Source organism: Dermacentor albipictus, chromosome 1 (assembly GCF_038994185.2).
Source record: "Dermacentor albipictus isolate Rhodes 1998 colony chromosome 1, USDA_Dalb.pri_finalv2, whole genome shotgun sequence".
Taxonomy (NCBI): domain Eukaryota; kingdom Metazoa; phylum Arthropoda; class Arachnida; order Ixodida; family Ixodidae; genus Dermacentor; species Dermacentor albipictus.
This window is the reverse complement of record NC_091821.1, coordinates 352,711,630-352,724,499: the sequence shown is the minus strand read 5'-3', so window position 1 is coordinate 352,724,499 and position 12,870 is coordinate 352,711,630. Positions and strand designations below refer to the sequence as shown.

At 44.2% G+C, this 12,870-nt stretch overlaps 2 protein-coding genes across 6 annotated transcripts in view; both read right to left on the bottom strand.

Annotated features, from left to right (window-relative positions):
* Chd1 (chromodomain-helicase-DNA-binding protein 1) overlaps positions 1-5,612 on the bottom strand; it is an 80,621-nt gene extending 75,009 nt beyond the window's left edge. Inside the window, exon 1 of one of the 4 annotated variants that reach the window (XM_070531808.1) lies at positions 5,076-5,612. The gene's annotated coding sequence lies outside the window, so the exon portion shown is untranslated. Of the gene's footprint in view, positions 1-3,699; positions 3,847-5,075 lie in introns of those variants that run through there. The other 3 variants (XM_070531805.1, XM_070531807.1, XM_070531806.1) reach the window with 3 other exon arrangements.
* A 194-nt stretch (positions 5,613-5,806) lies between these two features.
* mRpS11 (mitochondrial ribosomal protein S11) lies at positions 5,807-12,476 on the bottom strand. Of its 2 annotated transcripts, none has more exons than XM_065441579.2 (6): positions 12,131-12,476; positions 10,663-10,790; positions 9,839-9,864; positions 9,677-9,751; positions 8,167-8,232; positions 5,807-5,973 (listed from the first exon to the last, which is right to left on the bottom strand). In XM_065441579.2, exons 1-6 carry the CDS (start codon positions 12,379-12,381, stop codon positions 5,866-5,868), a joined length of 654 nt encoding a protein of 217 aa, XP_065297651.1. In that variant the 5' UTR covers positions 12,382-12,476; the 3' UTR covers positions 5,807-5,865. The 2 variants fall into 2 exon arrangements, with proteins under 2 accessions (XP_065297651.1, XP_065297652.1); XM_065441580.2 differs by lacking the exon at positions 12,131-12,476 and adding an exon at positions 11,622-12,079.
* Positions 12,477-12,870: the final 394 nt, after the last annotated feature.

Here is a 12,870-nt window from a genome sequence, read left to right as displayed (position 1 = left end):
GTTGGAGGATAATTCATCCTGGTCCGGGACTCAAGCCAGGACGCCGCCTTTCTGGGGCAGCCGCTCTACCATCCGAGCTAACCAGGCGGCTAGCAGATGCTAGGGCGAAGTCGAACTTATCAATTCTGTAGCAAAAGCAAGTGTTTGACGTAATAGTTCTGCAGAAAGACGCAAGGTGGAGGGGAGTATACTGTGGCTGTTAGTCTCCCTAGACTCTGCGACACTGCCCATATATAGCAACAGCAGGTTTAAAATTTAACTAATGCCACACTGAGGATACTGTGGCCGCAGAAGTTGTCTACCACTCTTGGGTCATGCAAGCCATGCAGGAAGCATACCCTGCAATGGCCATAACTGGCTTTTCATGGGTCCCTACCTTATGAAGGCCTCGACCTTCTGGAAAAACAACTGGCGGCTGACAGTGTTTTTAGCAATTTTGCTGCAAGCTCTTTTCTCGGCCTCAAAAGCTTTGCCACATTCTACAAGGCTACAATCCCTAGGTCGCTGTGGCTGGCATTAAAGACTGCACGCATAATTTTTATCCTGTGCTGTCTACCACAAAATGCTACTTGAAGTAAATGTACTGGACAGACGACAAAAAGGTTAAACACGGAAGTGCTTTGACAGTTCATTCAGTAATTAACTTCTAAATACTTACTTTACAGAACACTGTAGCCGGTGAGCTTGCCAGACTATCTACTAGATATTAATTTCCATGATGACACCAGTTTCGAGATATTTCAAAAAGTGTGGAATGAAATACATGGGAGTTTCAGTTAATTATGTGGTTCAATGCATAAAAAGTCATTTTGTTAAAAAAAATTTAAGTCATACAACAGTGCTTCTTTAGGGCAAGTTTTATGGCACCTATCTCCAAACTGGCGTCATTCTGGAAATTCATAACAAATGGATACACCTTGCAATCTTGCTGGCTACAATTCTTAAATAGCAATATGTGCTGTAAATTCAAAAAGTAATTAGAGCATTTTTGTTCGCTTAATGCATTTCAGCTTCTCATTAAGTGTTGTCCAGGCTTCTGAATAATCCAGCTCAAGAACAAGAATTACGTTTCTACAACAAGCTATTTTTAAATCTACGAAACTTGAAAATATCACCCTGTATAAATTGGTTAATATTATGCTCAGCATAATCAGACGTTCACTTCTTTGAATACACAGGAAGCTACAATTGAAGGGCATAAACAAAGGCTTGCGAGTGAAATGGCAGTGGACTACTCATTCATATCTTGTACCTCAGTTACACCGGCCCTTTCAAAGTTCCTTGAACCAAAGATCATTCACTTCAAGAGAAAACGCACGCTCACATGGGAGCATTGAAGGAGGCCTGTAGTTTAAGGGAGTTTTGAGTTAAGGGAGCCTGCATTTGTCCTTTGAAATCTCAAGGGAAGACTCGTGAGCCTAGAGGCTGTCCGAATGAAGAAAAAAATAAAGTTCTGTATAGATACAAAAATTTAATTTTTACCTGTTAAAAGCACATTTCACTGTAAGACATTTCTAGACACTGAACGCTCTCTAGACACCTACAATCTCAATCATGGGTGCGTCGGTACAGCAAGGCTGGCACGGCCTGTCGCAATCGGCAACATCGACACGGCATGGGTGTTCCATACAATTTGGTTATCGGCTGCTACACATTGAAGTGCCCTCGCATGTTTTCTGCGCGACGGCTTTTTTTTCATTCACCACTTGTGTTTTAGGATATGTTGCGGTTTCTGTTAAAAGATTCAGGCAGAGACCATCTGGAGACTGCGTAGCACTGACAGATATCCATTTAACTAATATTCCTTTGAAAGCTCTATGCTCCTCAACTTCAGAGGACCTTCGGTATTGCTACATCTCAAAACCACAAAGGGCGTAAATTCAATGTTTGCCGTGTGTCAAACCACTGCACCTCCTATCCAGAAGTCAACGCGGCATGGACAAAGCGCTCACCCCACCATTCACTAGAAACCGGAGGAAAGGCCGAAAGGGAGGGAACCACAACAACAAATTGATATGCACAGTTAATTTAACAAGCTAAATCACCACCAATCTTTCAGCACTTATCCAGCCATCAAGACAGTGCGTAAACTGGCTGCTTCAAGGCTCCGCAAAAGGCCCTCAGGCGCCTTTCACCTGGCAGACTGAGCAACAAAGAAAGGCGGGGACGACAAACAAACTAGGCATTACCGATTCCTTTCTTTCAAAGATTCCACACCAGTTTCTTCAAAGAAAATTACTGCAGGTTATGGTGAGCATGGCATGGCAACGAAGTCAACCATGGTGATTTGCTGCTGGACAGTCTTCAGATTCCATAGTTGACTTGCCCAAGACGACAGTATTAAAAGCAGACTTTTACGAGAGCAAGGCCAGAGTTGCCAATGTGAACTGAGACGTTTAACTTGCTCCTGCATAGTAGGCTTCAGTACTGGAGCCATGTAACTAAGCTAAACAAACCCTTTTTCCTTCATTTTCTGCAACTTGACGTCGTAGACTATGGGCTTTGTGGATTCCATGCCCAGATTGCCACCCTAGCCGCAACAATACGCTTGCGAGACTGGTGCATTAGCTCTGAAATGAACCACCAACCTCCTGGAATATGCCGATCAGAAGAATGCATCTATGACCATGATATCGAGAATGACCTTGAATTGAACTTTCAAACTGGCAGGGAGAGCTATGCGAACAGCTGGAGGTAGCAAGATCTTGACGACGGCTAGTTGGTTCATACAGCTGGAGGTGTTATGGCCGACTAGTACCTCCTCGGGCTACTTGTCTATGCTTGTGGGCATGCATAAATACATTTTACGTACTTTGCCAACAATAGGGTACGCTGGTACTTAATTCCGCAAGTACAAGTTGAAGTTAAAAAAAACTGCACTGCTTTTCCTCCATGAATACCTTCATTGCCTGCTAAAGGTTGCCTGGTGCCCACTTGTCTACCCAGCACCTTTCTGCAAGATATCTTACTGCCACAGCTGCAAGTTCATAGTTGTCTTCAACAGATGTCATAATGAAGGGCACCAGATGCATAGCATGCTCTGTTCAGCCTAGGGCTACATTCCCCAATGATATTCAGTCTGGTCCCGCGTTCTTTACCAGCGCTAAACATTGCTATGCATGCAAATGTGCAATTCCAATAAAATGGGTTGGGAACATTGCAACACAAACCTGCCCATCGCTTAGTAGAATCGGCACTGGTCTGCTTAAGTTGGATATGATGAACCAGTGTATTTAAAACATTTCAGCTGATTACCATTTTCACTTGGGAAAATAGATTGTACCTTCCCAGCAACTTCTCTTGCTTACTACGTACTAATATTTGCATGTCATCAAAAGTACAACAGCACAATTTACAATCATAGGTTATCTCACCATGCTTCCTTCATTAGGTCACGCCAAGTCTGCTACGCTTCAAATGTCAGTGCCTGGTCGATAGCTTGAAACAGACATTCCTTTGTACAAACCATGCGCACCAGTCATAACTGGCTTCACCTGAATGCTTTTTCAATCTTTATTCGTCAAATATTTTGGAAAAAATTTGTTTTGCATTTCCAAAGTGCTACCCACAGCATTAACACACTACACAACCACAACAATCCATGTGGGAATCGAGCAGCAATTACCAGGAACTTCATTCTTGCCTTACAGTGGCCCTACAATGCCCACAATATGTTTAATCAAGCATAATGCACTATACCTTTCAGTTATCCACTTGCAGCATCCTAGGTTGACTTGGTGAAGTGCAGTAATATTTCACAGTAGATGCTGATGCCAGGTTTTTTACTTACCTGATACCCAGCACTACAATGTCCAAACCAACAAAAACCAACGGCAAAAGATGTTTAGTGTACCAAAAATACGCAGGATGAATATCAGTTGGCACATGTAATGGTCCCCGTTGCACTGAGAATGACATTTTTCTAAATTATATCCAAATTGTCACTACTGTCAAAAGGTGACTGGCCAAGTGAAAAGACACTTCACTATAATTCTGCCAAAGTAGAATATCACCGAATTGCTTCAGCAAATACTAACATCAGTTATATGGCCTGTATAAGTTCATGATTCCTAGCAGGTCTGATAGGTATGTTATGGATGAAAAGGGACCCTCAATTACTAGCAGCTAGGGCAGCACAACTAACAGCATGGCAATGAATCTCCCACGTGCAGTCTGAATCCAAATGTAAATGATGCGCTCTGACACTTGCACCTTGCAAAGGAAACACAAGGAACGTCACGGAATAGTTGCACAACGGCTACGAAACGACTCGAAAAGCAGCAACCCTCGATTGGTACCGCAGCGACAGAACCGAACTAAACCGAAGCTGTTGTCGCCACCATTTTTCATACATCGACAACAGAAGAGGGAAGGCTAGTATCAATTGCGCTACCGTCTCGAATACCGATTCACCAATTGCTAGACACAGAAAACAAGGAATTAGAAATCACAGGCTTATTTCAGTAATAATCATGAAGCCGTAACGTGCGAGGCTACTGGCCACAGCATAGCCAGCGGCCAGGCGCTGGCGAAACAGGCGTTATTTGCTAAAATGGGTCCACGCAAGATCGCAAATTCAACAAGGTCAATTGAAAGTCAAGCAAACAAAGGATCGAACTCGCACACGAAAACCGTGAAACACTTTCAATTAATCACAATTAAGTGTGCCTCAAAAGGTGCTCAAGCACGTTAGCAATGCAGAAGGGTCGGCTCGGTGGGGTAACGAGTTCGACGCGAAAAAACACGATGCGCACGTCAGCTAAGCCACGTAGAACGACAAGGTAGGAAGGTAATGTAATGTACTAACTGATAGGCGACTACGCACTGATCAACTAAACTGCTCAGGAAAGGAGGTACAGCCTATCTAAAATGTCAACAAACACCCAACAGCCACGAAGAAAACCGAGCAGGGACGGGCACGCCGCACCTAACACGCTTAGTGCACACCGCGGCGTGGTAAAGGTAAGGGCAACTAATGGAACCACAAGAACGAACTAACTAGTACCCACTAGCAACGAAAATAACTAAAGACACGGGGCGGCGCCAAATTCGAATGCAGAAGCAAGGGCTCCTACCTCCGAAGGGCTGCAGACGCTCCGTAGCCGACGTGGAGGGTTAGGCCTAACACGCCGATGGGGCTGTAGGGCAACGTCGCCGGCACTAATCCACAAGCTGAAGCACAGTTCCGGGTAAAATAGTCACTCCCGGAGTCCAAACAACAGTCCGGAGCAGCACAGGACGCAAATCCAGAGGTCTCCGACCCCAACGTAGGTGAAGACTTCCTGCTTAGAAGACCTTCGAGCCCGCTGTCGCCAAGATGGCTCCGCGGCCCACGGATGCCATCATGGTCAGGTCGAACTTCCTCGAAGGAGACGCGAAATTTCTTGCAGCGGACGCCGTCAGCTATAATCACTCAATAGAGGGTCCGTTTCTTCGCTAAAATGGTTAGCTATTCCAGAGAATCACTACAGCCGCGACAGAGGCACCGATTTCGAGGGAGCACGCGAGCTGCGCAACGTAGCTGGCCCCATTGTAGCCGCCATGTTTAAAGCCGCTCCTTCCCCGTCAATGCGCCGTGACGTTGTGCGTACCGCGTGATCACTGGGATACCGCGACTTTTTGAATATAAGCCGCATACAACTTCCAGCGCTTGCTGCGGCAAACGAGGCGCTGAATGCGCCGGCACTTGCCAACGATCCGGTACGATATCGGGAGATACATTTGCACTCTCGCACCACTGAACACAATCACCAGCTCATAGCCGCTAGAGCAGTTCCCAGAGTCTGGTTTAATTAAAACAGCTGCGCATTGTCTAATTCATATTTTATTTACAGCACTAATTGGTACAGCATGGTCAGTCATACGTCAAAGCCTCTTCGCTTTGCGTGGTCTTGGACACTTCTCGGGAGCCGGTGTTCTGTCGGTGATAGAAATTACGGTGAGGCCGCCCATTTGGAGACCTTTGATGGATGCCTGAAATGGAAATACCACGTGCGCTGCTTGTAATAACTGAATCGTAGCGCTATTACTCTCCTGCCCCCCAAAAATAACAACCTGCGGCTGCTAAATGGCGCCACTAAAATCTATGCAGCCACATCATATATATGATGGCAATGGTCCATGTGAACTGCAATATGTAATGAAAATATAACTTGGTATGAAGAAAACATACAAGCCAGATTTCTTTGCACTGCCAGGCACAGCGAGTAACAATGCACAAACTGTTTAAAAACATATTTACTTAATAAGCTAACATCAACTCGCAGTCCAAAGTTAAACAATTTCAATTCTTTTTCATTACATTTACTTCAGGTAAATAAATGGAAGAACACTAACGAGCAGCACAAACAGTAGAACTTGAAACAGGAAAGGTTCCTACGGACAACCCATTTTTATAATGGTACAAGAGAGAAAAAGAACAAGTCTACTTGTTACAGCCCTATTAGATAAGCATATCCATCCTTGATGAGCCTATGCCGCGGGGGCATGGGAGGAGAGGTACTAGAACCGACAGGGTTTTACATCTTTAACACTACAGTAAGGACTATAATGGTTGAAACTGCAGGAGGGGCACCTTCATCAAAATGCAACCACAATGACTGCTTCCATCCAGCAACCTCGCAGGCTTGTGCCCAAGTCAGACGGGCAAATTTAGTGACACTTCGAGTGAATGCACTTTGCGTCACTGAGTGTCATTTCGGCGACATGGTGCTAGATGGTAAAATTCAGTGTAATTCGGCATTGATGACAACTACAATTTAGATTTTTAGAAACGGTTATTCTTTTATTACAAAAAGAAATGCTTATTTAGAAGGAAGTTTACAATAAAAATATCATAATCTCGTTAACACATCTGCTTTGAATCAATACAAGCACGGAACATAACTAAAATCCAAAAAGTGAAAGTGGCGGATTCCACTGAGAGCGAGTGGTTTCAAGCCTATTTTGGCTTCACTGAGGTCGTAAACACACTCGTAACATCTGAAATCATGAAAGTGATCTTGAAACTATCGAGGCTACACATTTCAGCACGGTGAAAAGAGTTTGTCAAACACACTCGCTGGCAAGTACGCTTCACAGCAAGTGTGACTAGACCTTTTCATCTGACAGCCGCCTGCAAATGACATTGAAGGCAAAATGAACTCGCTCGAGGTGTCATTAAATTTGCCCGTCTGACTGGGGTATTAAGTAGGCTATGGTATTCTACTATGAAGCTCATGATCAAAAGTTACTTGTCCATCACTGTTATCTGTTTAGATGCACTCCCCGCCGAAGCCAGTCAGTCGCCTCACTTCACAATACACCCAATATTGGCACTGCCCAAATGCCGTAGCTTTCTGCAATTGAACAGTCGCATATTTTGCAGGACACAGCTTAGAATTCCCGACACTTAAGAATTGTATGGCCTGCTTACAAATAAATACTACTATGCTGACTTTTGCGGACCAGACATTAAACAAAACCACTAGAATGAAGGCTATGCATTCGTAATGAAAAAAGAGAAGTATTAAGCGTACCCTCTCAACCAGTTTAATGGTTGATTACACAGTCACATTCAGCTTTTTCATGCTAGGCAACATCACAGATGTGGCAGCAAATGCAGCACACTTCACATGACCAGAAAATTTCTGCTAGTGGCCCATTTCTGAACTTCAGCACATGGAGCATGGCCAACACTTCATATAAGCTTTCACTGGCCACTAACCACTGTCTGGCCTCGTGTGTACCAGCTTCAAAGTTGCGGATTAGACTAGGGTGCACAAAGCTCGCACAAGAGCACGCTAAAAACATTCTCCAGGGTGCAAAAACGGCACTTCTGCATGCGGCGACATTGCTCTCAGCCTGTCCACAATGCACCAGCTGCACACAAAGCAGGCCTCATTCTTGCTTGAAGCTTCTCATGCTTCAACACTGTGCACAGTGAACGAATATTATAGGTAATGCCAGATTTACAATGCATATCATTTCATGTCCTTGCTTACTGCAGCAAAGAAAAATTCAAAACGAAATTGCAGTGTCTTAAGACATGAAAACTACCTAAGCAAACATCAGCAAGGTATGCTGGAAAACTCATCTTTAGGAGAATAGTTCAAATACCTAATGGGTTTACCCTTTCATACTGGCTCCCTGTATACAAAATGAATACTCAGATGGTGTTTTACTCACCAGCCTGCCGGGTCCAAGGCCCTTGACAATAACCCGAATGTTCTTGATCTCCCTCAGCTGGGCCACCTAATTGTGTACACATGCCACCACTCACACAGACTGCTTCCAAAGATGTGCCGATTCTCACAGGTTCTAACATTAAGCCTACTGCTAAGAACTTTCAAACCACTCACAAGTACCACTCTTCAAAGCTGCCACTTTTCCTTCACTATAAGAGCTACTTTGCTACCAGCCTCCCAGAAATGTGGAGAGTCTCATACATTAAAGAGTCTCATAGTCTCGTACATTAAAGAGCACAAAGGTAGCACTGTACATACACTTTACTAATTAGTGTTACAGGTCACTCTTCTCATGGGAGTATTGAAAATTCTTTTAGGCCCAGTAATTGCCAACATGAATTATTAAGCTTACAAACTTAAACTGTTCTAGTAAAAGTTTGTACATGCAGTTTGTGCAGCTAAGATTTAATAAGCAGGGCTTGTTGCACTGATAAACAAGCTTACTGCTTGAGCACGTTAAAGCTACATGTGCGTGCTAATTAGTAACTTACGTCAACCATTCAGTCTCATTCTGTTATATAGCGGCACCATTTTCCACAGCAATTACCTGAAATAGCTCATCCTTTGCACTTCACTGAGGTTAACATTCTACAGCACATGTGGCTACGAGTTGCATAGCAGAGGGCTCAAGTTGTGGGGTTATCAGGTGCACCAAGAACTAATTACACGAGTGGTTTTGTATTATGCCGTGACTGAAACGTAGGTACATGCAAGCCGAACTCCCAACGCTGAGCTCGGCAGCCACACTATTATTTTGAAAAGGCTGCAGACTAAGGCTATGCACTATGTGCAAGGCTATGCACATGTAAAGGCTATGCGGAAAAATAGTAGTGAATGCTTGCAGGGCCGCAGTTTAAAATCAACACTGTTTCTTGCTCACAGTTTTCGCTGAACCAATGTTACAAGTTTTGTTCTCTATGGATCAGACAAGTTGACAGACAAATTGCACTTTCAATTTTGAGCAAATATAATGCTAGAGTAGCATTGCGCATTGCAAGAAAGCTTAATTTCAGAGTTTCTGAAATTCAATTGTATTTGTCAGCTAATCCACCATTGCAATACGCGATATCACAGTCTTCCTATCACTACTGCCACACTTAAGCTCCAAATGCATATATGAATTAGCATGCGCCACATTGAAAAGCACACGAACTAACAACTAGCTACAACATTCAATGCATCAATAATGGAACGAATTTGCATGTTCCTTGCAGTGGTCTAACAAGATCACAGAAAGTATGTCATATGAATGGCTTACGCCAATGTCGCCAGGCTGCCATAATAGCATGCTGAACAGCCTAGCCTCAAGACCGGTCTGCTTATTTACAGTTTACTTTGGCAACGGTCAGTACTCTAATTTGGTGTGCTTGATGTAGCTAGCTGCATGCCATTTGCAATACAAAAAATAAGCAGGGAGGGACATATTTTAGCTCTGTCGCAGAAAAACTCACATGGCTGAAGCTGAGAGCTGCAGCTTGGGCAGCAACTGTGGTGCCCTTCTTGGCATTCCTGTATCCTTCGGTGCCCTAAGGAAAAAAGCACATTCCTTGTGATTAAATAAAGCAAATAGAAAGGCTGCAGGAGCCATGAGAGGTTGTGAACAGCATACTTACACCCGATTTTCTTGTAAGGCACTTCCCTGCATCCAAACAAGCAAAAAAAGAAATCGCAATTAGAAAATATGCAGAAGTTTCACTGTGTGGTAGGAGCCATGAAAAAAAAAAACTATTCTTATATTTTAAAAAATTTTGTGACCATGTAAAAACTTTCAGGACAAAGTATATACAGGTAAACAATGCCACCATTGAACAATAAACAAAGGCCAGATAACCAATTTCACTCCAATAAATATCACTAGAAACATATGCCATTTGCTAAACAATTTGAGCACTTAAGTCCAAACAAACAATGTTTCGTTATGATCAAGTGACTCTCATTAAGAGCAACTGCATAATTGTACCTGGCATTCGTGCAAACCCCAGACACAGTGCACTAACTGTACACTGCTAGCTCAGGGTCAACATAGCGAGCAAGGCCTTTTACTGTCCACAGCTGAGTTTGTCCAACAGCAGCACTTTTTAAGTCTGCAGAGACAGCAATAGCTGTGGGTGCACAGGTCTTGGAAATATGAAAAAGGCTCTTGGCTGAGCTAACCTATACAGTCCCTTTATTATTGAAGTAATCATATGTAATTAACAGAGCAATCAAATTTAATCAATTAAGGAAACTTACAAATGTAACGTCCAAATATACCGATTTAAATGCCTTGGAAATGTGTGCCATACCCAACTATCAGTCAGGCAAGTTTCTTGGAATGGCGCAATGCAAATATATTTAAATCTGATCAAGTTAACGTTGAGAGGAAAACAATATACAACATGCCAGCAGACCCAGTGCAGCAAAACATGAACAAGAGAGTTACCTTGATCTCACGGACCTGATGAGTCAGTGAGCGTCATTAATGTGTTGTTCAGACTGCACTTGATGTGACAGATTGGAAGGTCCCGAAAAGGAACGCCGTCAATCATCATACTGGGCGTGTCTTCGTCTGGAAACATGGACCACCTAACAGAAAGATAACGAAATTCACATAAACTGATCGTCCATGTACGAAATTAAAAAAAAAATGATGGGGCAGGAGGGTTAACGAGGATGAAAGTGCTTTCATTAACTTGCAGTAAAAATATAAAGCAAGCCCTCATCCCGTCTAATTTGCTTAAAGAAAGATTATTAAAACGTTACTCTCACGCAACAGTTTAACAGAACTAACATCTTGTAGCAGCAACTACTTAAAGCGCCTTGTTGCACACAACTGGGTTCACATGGAGAGATCGCACATAATGGTAGGAAATTGCAAAATGTTTCGGCGTTAGAGCTGCATACTGCGACTACAAGTGCATTTAAGTGTACGCGAGCCTGCAAGGAAACGGCAAAGACCATGCGGGTGCAAATGAGCCCGCTAAAGGAACCTGAAAAGAAATGGCGAGATATCACTCCATAAAATGGAACCTAAGCCCAGTATCCTGGCGGATTAACTAATTTCATCCAAGGACGTGTGGCCATCAAGACGATTATAATGCCTAGAGTGGTTTAGGTTCCCTGGGCTAAAACCTCGAAAGGCTTCCCAAACCCCACAGATGCCACGTCGAATGACTTCCCAACCCGACTCTTGAGTGTACTGTCCGGCAAAACTTGAGAATTCCGTAGGAGTAAAGCTATCTGGCTGCAGAAGACTGGAATAGCTCGTAAAAACGCCTCGGAAGCAACATCAGGGGCAGCCATGGAGCAAAAACGTTCCACACAGGGCTTAAGCCTCTCGTTGGGGTAACTACTGCATAGCAGAGAAAAGGCCAGCCCACACACGAGGCAGCGATGCTAAGGCGTAAGTATACCCACGAGTCGAGCGCAATATGGACGGTGCGGCTCGAGACTAGGAGAAAAAAATGGCACCGCAGCTTCCTCCCCGATATAATGTAGCCCACGTATGTGCACAAAAGAGGCGTCCCGGACTACAGCTCTAACGTCTTGAACGCGCAGGGCACCTCGGCAGGCCTCCTGGCTACCAACTCTCGTAACGCGCTCTCTAAAAGAAAAATGCCTCGGCCGGTTAGTCCTCAATGCGTTCCAAAATGTAAAATCAGCCGATCAAAAGAAAAGGCGTTCGCGGCCTTTCCAAAACGCGGAGCTAAACCCTGGAACAGCGGCCACGACCAGTGCGTCTAATCGCGGCTTCCCCAAGCCTGTAGCCATGGGACAAAGGGTTCCCAACGCCATTTTCTACAGCTCGGGCGGGGAGGCCGCCCTGCCACGTAGTAGGATAGTGTTACATCATTGTGCTGTCCGAACATTAAAGAGATCGCCGAGCGGTGCTCGCGCATCGCGCGCGAATCCAGAGCCGAACTTACCTCTCGTGCGACGGATCGATGTCGACCAATTTCTCCCCGACCGTGCCTTCGTCTTTCTTGGGCAGAGACGCCATCATTGCCTTCCTGTCCTCGGCTTTGCGAAGCAGACATGTTGTGCACAGAGCTCGGAGCGGACTTTGGGCACATACAGCTGTCGCCGCACGTGCACCAAACGCTAAGTTACTTCCGCACAACTTTGAACTCAAAACTACGCCGCGAACAATGTTTAAAGCGTATTTTAACCTCGACATTCCCAACAAATGCGCTCCCAAACCTGACGACGACAAGCAACACACGTCCGAACTCTAACGCTTCTGGGGCAGCACAGAGGTCATGAATGTCCGCTAGGCGGCAGTCGTAAGCCCACCTCTACATATAGGTCTGGCCTTAGGCTTTGGTGTTTGCGAAGCCAAAGTTTAGCGCTAGTGTCTAGTTATAAGGTATATCATAAATAACACAACATATATATTAGTTTTAGCTTTGGTAAACAATATCATGTTGCATTTGCTGCGCATTTATCTTATTTAATTGTTTTAAGTTTGTTACTTGACAGTTGCTAGAAATATTTGCTACAGTGCACTCTCGTACGTGGCGGAGTAGATAGAGGAATTTCTTTCTCTATGGTTGAGCTTTCTATGAAAGTAGATATGGAACCTTGAACGCAGTTAGCAAGCATGAAGAAGTCATTAAATGCATTGCACCTAAAACATACAGACCATACCTGTTAAATGAATATTTAA

Bases quoted from the DNA above. Each gene is read 5' to 3' on its own strand.
- mRpS11 (XM_065441579.2), bottom strand. From the start codon at position 12,381: ATGTCGAGGTTAAAATACGCTTTAAACATTGTTCGCGGCGTAGTTTTG. The intron at 10,791-12,130 runs GTAAGTTCGGCT...TCTTTCTGTTAG, and splicing joins ATCGATCCGTCGCACGAGAG to GTGGTCCATGTTTCCAGACG. The intron at 9,865-10,662 runs GTCCGTGAGATC...GTTTGGATGCAG, and splicing joins GACGCTCACTGACTCATCAG to GGAAGTGCCTTACAAGAAAA.